The sequence below is a fragment of the Geotrypetes seraphini genome, chromosome 6 (genome assembly GCF_902459505.1).
Source record: "Geotrypetes seraphini chromosome 6, aGeoSer1.1, whole genome shotgun sequence".
Classification (NCBI taxonomy): Eukaryota; Metazoa; Chordata; class Amphibia; order Gymnophiona; family Dermophiidae; genus Geotrypetes; species Geotrypetes seraphini.
This window is the reverse complement of record NC_047089.1, coordinates 3,562,155-3,571,299: the sequence shown is the minus strand read 5'-3', so window position 1 is coordinate 3,571,299 and position 9,145 is coordinate 3,562,155. Positions and strand designations below refer to the sequence as shown.

Here is a 9,145-nt window from a genome sequence, read left to right as displayed (position 1 = left end):
TTTTATTTTTTATTTATTTCTTCAATTTTCTATACTGTTGTCCCAGGGGAACTCAGAACGGTTTACATGAATTTATTCAGGTACTCACGCATTTTTCCCTGTCTGTCCCGGTGGGCTCACTATCTAATGTACCTGGGGCAATGGGGAGATTAAGTGACTTGCCCAGCAGGGGTTTGAACCCACAACCTCAGGGTGCTGAGGCTGTAGCTTTAACCACTGCGCCCCACACTCAGTGGTTCACTTCAGTGTTACCTAAGGTACCTCACTATTCTGCTGGGATGTCTGTGTGGCCAGTTTGCTAAAAATGCTGGCTCCTCCTACATTTCAATAGCTTGTTTTTTGGCATTTTTCTTTTGGATGAAAATAGTTCAAAAAGATAGTCGCACTGAGGACAAACACATCTGGGAAATGTTCATTTTGGAAACAAAAAGATAGATTTTTTTTTTTGGGGGGGGGAAATGGTCATGTTCACTACTTGATTTTTGTGCATGTTCTACAAAATGTCCAAACTCAGATTTAAATGTCATATCGAAAATGCCCCTCCACATCTCTTGTGAGAGGTGGTGACCCCAGCTGCACATAATAATCTAGGTGTAGTTGGATCATGAAATGATACAGAGGTTTGATAATTCTTAGTTTAATTCTCCATTCTTTTCCTATTTATTCTTATCATTTTATCTGCTACCCATTTATATTATCCAGTCTACAGTTATACGGTCCATAATGACCCCAGGATCATTTTCCTACTTTAGAACCTAGTGCTTGGTAGTTTCCCTTCGATTAGCTGGAACGTCTGCTGATACAGAAATAGCTGTAGACATTGTAGCTAGTGAGGGAAATGAAAGCTGTCTGTGTCTAATCAAAACAATTTAATGTTCATGTGTGTGACATATTTGTGATGGTGTAAATTTCAGTGACTGTTCTTCACTCCTAGGCCATGATAGACAGCATTGGAAGCATTTACAGTAACTGCCAGAGGCTGGTTACAAACACAGGTAATTCCCCTCTGAGCTCCAGCCAAGCCAGCACAAGACTGATTTCTCTGTGTGTTTGTACAAAAATAATAAAGAAAAACTTCCAGTACTCAAAAATATCTCCCTGGATTGTCCTGTTTTGTTTCACTGTTCTAAACTACAGAGCTCCCTTCGAGTCCTTGCCCCCATTGACTCTTGTTGCCAATTAAACTAATGAGGTGGACCCCAATTAGCAATTACACCTGGAGAGATGATTAATGGTGGCTAGAAGCTATGGCCTATGCTCTGGCTGCTTGCACAGGAGTTCCTCAGGTCACATATGACTCAATTACTGAGCCTGTTTTCCTCCTCATGGCTCTGCTCCTGTGAGGTTTTACATCAGTTCTATTTTATCAACAGGTCTCTGGCCAAAAGTCCCCAGGTAGTGATTTGCTTCTGTAGCCTGTTTATGGAGCGAAAACTGAGCTTCAGCCCAGGGCAACAGTGATGGTGTCTATGCAGGCTGGGATCCTGGGACTGAAGCTCTCTGTGTGTACTGAGCAGGGCCAGGGTGACCTTGAAATGGACCTGCGCCTGTTCTAAGGAACCTATTTTAATATTGGAAAAGCTGTCACTATTTTCCTAAATCCGTTTATCTTGAGAGACATCAAACAATTATTTTGTCATCAAGTCAACAAGAGTCTAAACTACATGCACAAAAAAATCTTGAATAATGCCCCAAACTTTTGCCTGAAAAGGTAAAGCAGGGTGAAAAGGGTCAACCATGTATATTTTAATAGGTTAAAAAGGGAAGCTGACACCTCCAAATCTTTTAAAGATTTTGTAAGGAAATAGGACTTGCATTATTGGTCCACTCCTAGGAAGTGATTACAGAAGTCTGGCCAGCTTAGGATGAAGAGTTAATATCGCATATATAATAACACACATACAGTTTATACTGTAAAGGACAGCAGATAACGACAGCCCAGCAGTGACTTGTCTTAGATTTTGTGCATACAAATCTGCATCCTCTTTTCTCCCATATCTCTAACCTAATCTCTTAAGGTAGTGCTACTATACTTGAGGGTTATAACTGCTGCTTTGTGCACCCTACTCATACTATTTGCTCTTGGTTTGATGAAATATTGTACTGCTTCGTTCAGGTTTTCCCAGCATGGCAGTTTCATTCTCTTCTCACTGGATGTTGATATTCAATACAGTACAAAAAATTAATTTCTAGACCGCATAACTAGGTAGTTCAATGCAGTTTACAAAAGATTAGTAATAAGTACAGGATGAAATAGTTAAAGAATTAGTTGCCTATGAATTTTTTGAAAAGTAAAGCTTTCAACTGCTTTCCAAATTGAAGAGAAGAATAAGATGTTAGGAACAGATTCTTAAAGTCACTATCATGCAATGCAACTGGAAAAGAAACTTATAGCTCATGAAATTTGCATCCATTAACTGAAGGGAAAACAAATAAAGTGTGAGTTTTTCTTGGATTTTCTGACTTGAAAGGACAAATGAATCGGTCAAATATTGTGGAGCTTGGCCAGTAGCTGCAAAAATTCAGGAGAGGAGGTGAAGTAGTTCTGTGTGTGGAAGAAGAGCAGGACTTGGGGGTGATTGGGTCTGATGATATCAGGGGGGCAAAATAGGCGACGTTTAAAGCCAGTAAGATGTTTAGGTGCACAGTGGCATAGCGAGGGTGAGAGGTGTCTAAGGTGTTGGTGCCCCTCCCCCCTTCTCTACCCCCCCATCCAATCTGCTCCTTCCCCTGCACCTCTTTAACGTTCCTGGTGCGAGCAGCAACCCCAACCTGCTGCTTGCACCAGTATCGACTCTTCCTCTGACGTCACTTCCTAGGTACAGACCCAGGAAGAGTTGTCAGAGGACGAGCTATTGCTGGCACAAGCAGCAGGTTGGGGTTGCTGCTCACACCAGGAATGTTACAGAGATACAAGGAAGGGCAGGGGCAGGGGGTGGCAAGGAGGATGGGTGCCAGGGCCCCCACCAAGACCGTGCCCGGGGCAGACCACCCCCCTTACTATGCCACTGTGAGTGCATAAGGAGAGGAGTGGCCTCCTAAGGGAGGTGATAAGTCTCTGGTGAGGCCCCTTTGGAAATATTGTGTGCAATTTTGGAGACCGCACCTTTGAAAAGAGAAATCCTGTAGGATGGAATCTAGTCCAGAAGGTTGCTACAAAATTGGTTGTTCACCCTCTCCAAGGTAGAAAGAACGAGAGGGCACTCTCTAAAGTTAAAAGGGGATAGATTCTGTACAAACATTAGGAAGTTCTTCACCCAGAGAGTGGTGGAAAACTGGAACGCTCTTCCGGAGGCTGTCTTAGGGGAAAACACCCTCCAGGGATTCAAGACAAAGTTAGACAAGTTCCTGCTGAACCAGAATGTACGCAGGTAGGGCTAGTCTCAGTTAGGGCTGAAGTGAAAGGCTGCTAAGGCCCAATGTGATAAAAAAAAACAACAAAAAAAGTGAATAAACTCAAAAAAAATTACATTGTATATTCCAAAACATATAACTTTTTATTCTAGTAATTAGTATTATAGCAGCATTTGTCAAATCAGAAATAAATCAGTTTGGACATATACAATGGAGAGAAAAGACCTCATACCAACAGTGCTGGCATCTTTCTGTAAGCATGGCATAGTTTCTCTAAAGAGACTGCCAAAGCAGGGTTTTTTATAGAGAAAGTATCTCTTTCTAGTAAGACCTTCCCCTGGCTATTAATGTACTACCCTATTGGATAAACCAAATGCCTATCTAACTCCCTCTCCTAGTCCACGCCTCCATTCTTCCCTGGGGGGCCCTGGACAGGCATATAGAAATATAGATAAGGGCCATAGCCCATCAGGTCTGCCCACTCTACTGACCCACCCCCAAGTCTACTTTCCTAGAGATCCCTAATGACCGATCTCCTTAACTTAACCCTCTAAGGGATCCCACATGGGCATCCCATTTGCTCTTAAAATCTAGCACGCTGTTGGCCTCAATTACCTCATTCCAAGGATCAACCACTCTCTCGGTGAAGAAATACTTCCTGGTGTCGCCATGAAATCTCTTGCCCTTGAGTTTGAGCGGATGCCCTCTTGTGGCCGAGGGTCCCTTGAGAAAAAGAATCTCCTCTTCCATCTCTACACGGCCGGTGATATATTTAAACGTCTCGATCATGTCTCCTCTCTCCCTACGTTCTTCGAGAGAGTAGAACCGCAAATTTTTCAGCCTCTCTTCGTACGAGAGGTCCTTGAGCCCCGAGACCATCCTGGTGGCCATCCGTTGAACCGACTCCACTCTCAGCACATCCTTCCGGTAATGTGGCCTCCAGAATTGCACACAGTATTCCAGATGAGATCTCACCATTGTTCTGTACAATGGCATTATGACTTCAGGCTTCCTGCTGATGAAACTTCTGCGGATGCAACCTAACATCTGACTTGCAAAGCATCTAGAACTTTCTTCTTGAAGTTTCCATTCTTCACACGGGTACAGCATCACGTTATCAGTTCTTAGGTTCCCGGATGGAGTGTTATTGCTGACTTGCATTTTCCTTTCAGCACTGGTTAGTGTCCTTGAGAAACTGTTCACAGCAAGAAATCTACACACTCACATGCCACACATTAGCATCTCAGCATCTGAACTGAAACCAGTTTGCACAAGTCCGTGACTAACAACTTCAGCAAAATATAGGAATAGGTCTCACAACCTGTAAAAGTCTCCCATAGGCTCCTGTCATCCATCTCAGGGCATTGATCTTTGACCTAAGGTTTGCCATGGGAGCGGACTGCTGGGCATGATGGACCACTGGTCTGACCCAGCAGCAGCAATTCTTATGTGCTTATGTTCTTAAACTAAAACTTAGTTTTATAGACCAAGTCATCAACTAAGAGGAGCTCGACTCAGTTAACAATAATGTCATAAATCATATGGGGACAGACTTAGAGACCTTAATATGTTGACAAATATCAGTATATGTAAGGGAAACATGAAAGCATTCCAGTGGCAGTCTCACATGAAGAGGGAGGAGTGGCTAGGAGATAGAAAGAGGTGCCAAAGCAATTTAAATTCATTTGTCATGTGAAAGAAAGCCAAGGTCTTTGTTTAGTCCTGTCTACTGGCTATCAAAATATTTTTATCATTTTGATTTTAAAACTCTTATGTTCTTGGATTGCCTAAAAATTCCTACCAGACTTATGCAGCACTGTACATTAAACATTCAAGAGATGGTCCCTGCTCGAAAGAGCTTACAATCTAATTATGACAGACAAACTGGACAAAAAGGCTCACCTATACATAGTGCTCAGGTGAGGAAATTATAGAGGGCCTGAAAAGACAGATATTGGTGCTTAGAAAGTGGGTTGGAATTAGGAATTGAAAGCGGCATCAAAGAAGTGGGCTTTGAGTCTGGATTTGAAGAATGCCAGAGACGGAGCCTCACGTATCAAGTCAGGCAGTTTGCTCCAGGCATACAATATAGCAAGGTAGAAGGGATGATGTCTGGAGTTGGACATAGAGGAGAAGGGTACAGATAAGAAGAACTTACCTGATAAGTGGAGAGAAATATTGAGGAGCTGTGGAGCAAATACACTCATAGGTCAGTCAAAGGGATTTGAATTGCATGCGGAAATGGAGTGACTTGAGGAGAGGGGTTGTGTGGGTATAGTGGCATTGGCAAAATATGAGGTGTGCAGCAGAATTTTGAACAGATTGAAGGGGAGAGAGATGGCTTAGCAGAAGGCCAGTGAGAAGCAGGTTGCAGTAGTCTAGGTGAGAGGTGATGAGAGTATGGATGAGGGTCTTAGCAGTGTGCTCAGAAAAAAAGGGTCGAATTTGGCAATGTAATGTAATGTAATGTAATTTATTTCTTATATACCGCTACATCCGTTAGGTTCTAAGCGGTTTGAAGAAAATATACATTAAGATTATAAATGAGAAGTAAGAAGGTACTTAAAAAATTCCCTTACTGTCCCGAAGGCTCACAATCTAACTAAAGTACCTGGAAATTAATAAAGAAGAGAAAATAAAGATGGTTGAAAAAAGAAAAATTCTATGTGAATTTATAGGATGGAAATTAAACTGACAGTGAAGAACTGTATGAAAAATACATATGGAATTCAGTTAGAGAGGGTAGGTTACAATCTATTTATGGTATTTGTTTAATTGGAAGGTGTTAAGGTGGGTAATTTGTAGAGAAAATAATGACAGTTTTGGCGATCTGTTTGGTTTGTGAAGAGAAGGAGAGAGGTCTTGGTGCCAAGGAGAGAAGGGGCACAGGGTAGACAGTTTATGGAAGGGACATGGAGGGAAGATGCCATATAGAAGGGGGAGAGGGTGGACACCGGATGGAAGGGGCAGTGAGAAAGCCGATGCTGCATGGAAGAGAGAGGACAGACGCTTGATGGAAAGAAGACAGAGAAGAAAGTGAGTTGGGTGGTAAGGAGGGAAAGAAAGGAGAAGTGAGAGATGCCAGAGCATGGGGAGGGAGTAGAGACAGAAAGAAAAAAAATGGAAGGGACAGAGAAAGAGGGCGGCTACTGGATGGAATGGAGAGTGACGAGAAGATGAGGAAAGCAGAACCCAGAGAAGAGAAAAGGTAGAAAAATGATTTTTTATGTTGCTGTAGCATAAAGTAGTATTGTAGCTGTATTGATAAACGTTTATAAATAGAAAATGGAAATAAGGTCATCTTTTTATTGGACTAATTTTAATATTTTTTTTTACTAACTTTTGGAAACCAAAATCCCTTTTCTCAGGCAGTGGCGTACCAAGGGGACGACAACGATGGGGAACGATCTATCCCAACTGCAGCTCCTAGAAGGTGCTCCTCAAATCCCTTTATATATGGGGTATGTGTGTGTGCTAAAAAATGATCAGCCCCAGGTGTCACATACCTAAGTACACCACTGCATTTGGAGATGCATTTGGAGATTTTACCACACGAGGGAGCTCTTGTGAAACAGACACTGACTTGTTGGCTGACGAATCTTGTAATATTATGTTGTAATGGTTGAAGATAGGACAAAATATGATCATATTTCGATACACCCATTATCAATCTTGCTGCTGTGTTTTGCACAACTTGCAATGCCCTGCACCTTGTCTTTGACTGGGACTGATTTCACACTCTTCATTAAGTTGTATCGTATATGAGGGGACCATTGAAAAGTTCCCAGTCCAAGCAACAAAGTTGGGGCAGTCTCCATCGAGGGCTATAGACTTAATCCAGTGATTTTCTATCTTTTTTGTTCTGTATTTTTCTGATGGAACAAAAAAAGTGGAAAATCACTGGACTAAGTCTATAGCCCTCAATGGAGACTGCCTCAACTTTATTAGTTGGGCTGAGCACTTTTCAGTGGCCTCTCGTATATTGCAATCTAAATCCAAATTATTCAAGTAAAACTGTTTCAGCACTTAATTTGAAGGCACATCACACTTGAACACAGCCTGTTTAGGAAATATTGTTTCCCTGACATGAATTCATGTTTCACTACGACTGAATCATAGGAGTCTCCTGGAAAAAGAATGCACTCAAGATCATGTGAAGGAAAACAGCCAATCCCAGAGTCTAGCTCCACTTCCTGATCATTTTAAGTTTGCAGGTACCTTGCATTCTGTACGAGGCCCTAGATTATTTGAATTTCCATCAGTAAAGGGTTGCCAAAATAAAAGATTTTTGAATCGAATACTGGCTTATCAGACAGTCTTTTGGGATCATAATTTTTGGCACATTGATCCTAACATCTGACTCATATTTAAGCTTTAGGAAATCATTAAAGACCTACTTATTTGGAAAAGTACCTAAATAGGCTGAATTGTATTTCACTGCAAATGTGCAGTATCTTGGAATTGTGAACCACACAGAACTGTGAGGAAGATGCAGTATATAAACGATTTGTTATTTTATGTTGTTCAGTTTCCCTCTTAAGACTGAAGTTAATGCAGAAATCCAGCGTTCTTTCTGGTTCAAAAATTGTTTAAAACATGATCTTGAGTTTTTCTTTTACAAAAAATGCCATGCCCATCTTTTGAGAACTGCAGAACTGAAAATGTAGCTCAAATTAAGTTGATAAGTGGCTTCTTTTAACAGCATTTTTGTGATAGGTTCTTATGACCTAGGTAGGTACTTGGGACCTGGGCTGGCCACTGTTGGAAACAAGATACTGGGCTTGATAGACCTTCAGTCTGTCCTGGTGTGGCAATTCTTATGTTCTTATGTGAGCCAAGTCTAGGATAATCAAGCCATTGTGACATCACTGCTGAGGTTGGCTCATAGGCATTGGTGAAGTGAGGCATTATGACATCACAATCTCAGCTCTGGAATGTTGCTACTCTTTGGGTTTCTGTCAGGTACTTGGGATCTAGGTTGGCCACTGTTGGAAACAGGATACTGGGCTTGATGGACCTTCGGTCTGTCCCAGTAGGACTGTCTGTTCCAGTTAATTTACCAGATTTTCTACAAGGAAAATCCAGACCCATGGCCCCGCCCCAGGCCTGCCCTGTTCCAGCTGGCCCCACCCCACCTCCGCCCCTCAACCTGCATGAGTGACGTAGGTGGCGGAGAGCGGAGGAAGCTGAGGGAAACCTAGTAGGAGTTGGGAGAGTGAACGGTAATAGCAGAGAGGAGCGGAGCGAACAGTGCAGGGAGGAGTGGAGAGCGGAGCGGATAGTGCAGAGAGGAGCGGAGAGCGGAGCGGACAGTGCAGAGAGGAGCAGAGAAATAGGCGAAGAGAGCTGAGAGGAGCTGAAAGCGGAGCAGAAACCAGCTAAAGGGAAGCAGATAGTACAGAGAAAGCAGACTCATAGGAGCGGACCCAGCAGAGACGAGGGGAAGAGGCGAGAGATAACTCCACCCACCCCGACGTCAACAGCCAAACTCCCCCATAAAAGGGGAGGAGCCAACGGCACGCAGCTGTTCGGCGCGCAGCAGCAAAGGCACTCACCTTAGCAATAGCACCTTTGCGAAGGGCCTCAAGAAGGGCTTCGAGGAAGGACTCCGGATAACCGCCAAGGTAAGGGCTCAACACATAACAAGGCAGAGTACAACCACCAGGCACATACAACTAGCTATTTAATTTTTAGGCTATCTTTTAAACTTTCTATCCAACTTTCAAACCAGGCAGACCTTTCTAACTAGCCAACAAGCAGTCAGACCTCTCTAACTAAACAACAGCCAGAC

General features: G+C 42.9%; 2 protein-coding genes across 2 annotated transcripts in view; one reads left to right on the top strand and one right to left on the bottom strand.

The window, feature by feature from the left end:
• Positions 1–9,145, bottom strand: part of LOC117362320 (olfactory receptor 51D1-like) — a 17,026-nt gene that overhangs the window by 4,232 nt on the left and 3,649 nt on the right. Inside the window, exon 2 of the mRNA XM_033948550.1 lies at positions 5,513–5,540. Coding sequence (XP_033804441.1) covers positions 5,513–5,540 — 28 coding nt within the window. The remainder of the gene's footprint in view (positions 1–5,512; positions 5,541–9,145) is intronic.
• Positions 933–9,145, top strand: part of LOC117361910 (olfactory receptor 52K1-like) — a 27,421-nt gene continuing 19,208 nt past the window's right edge. The window contains 1 exon segment of the mRNA XM_033947492.1: positions 933–995. The gene's annotated coding sequence lies outside the window, so the exon portion shown is untranslated.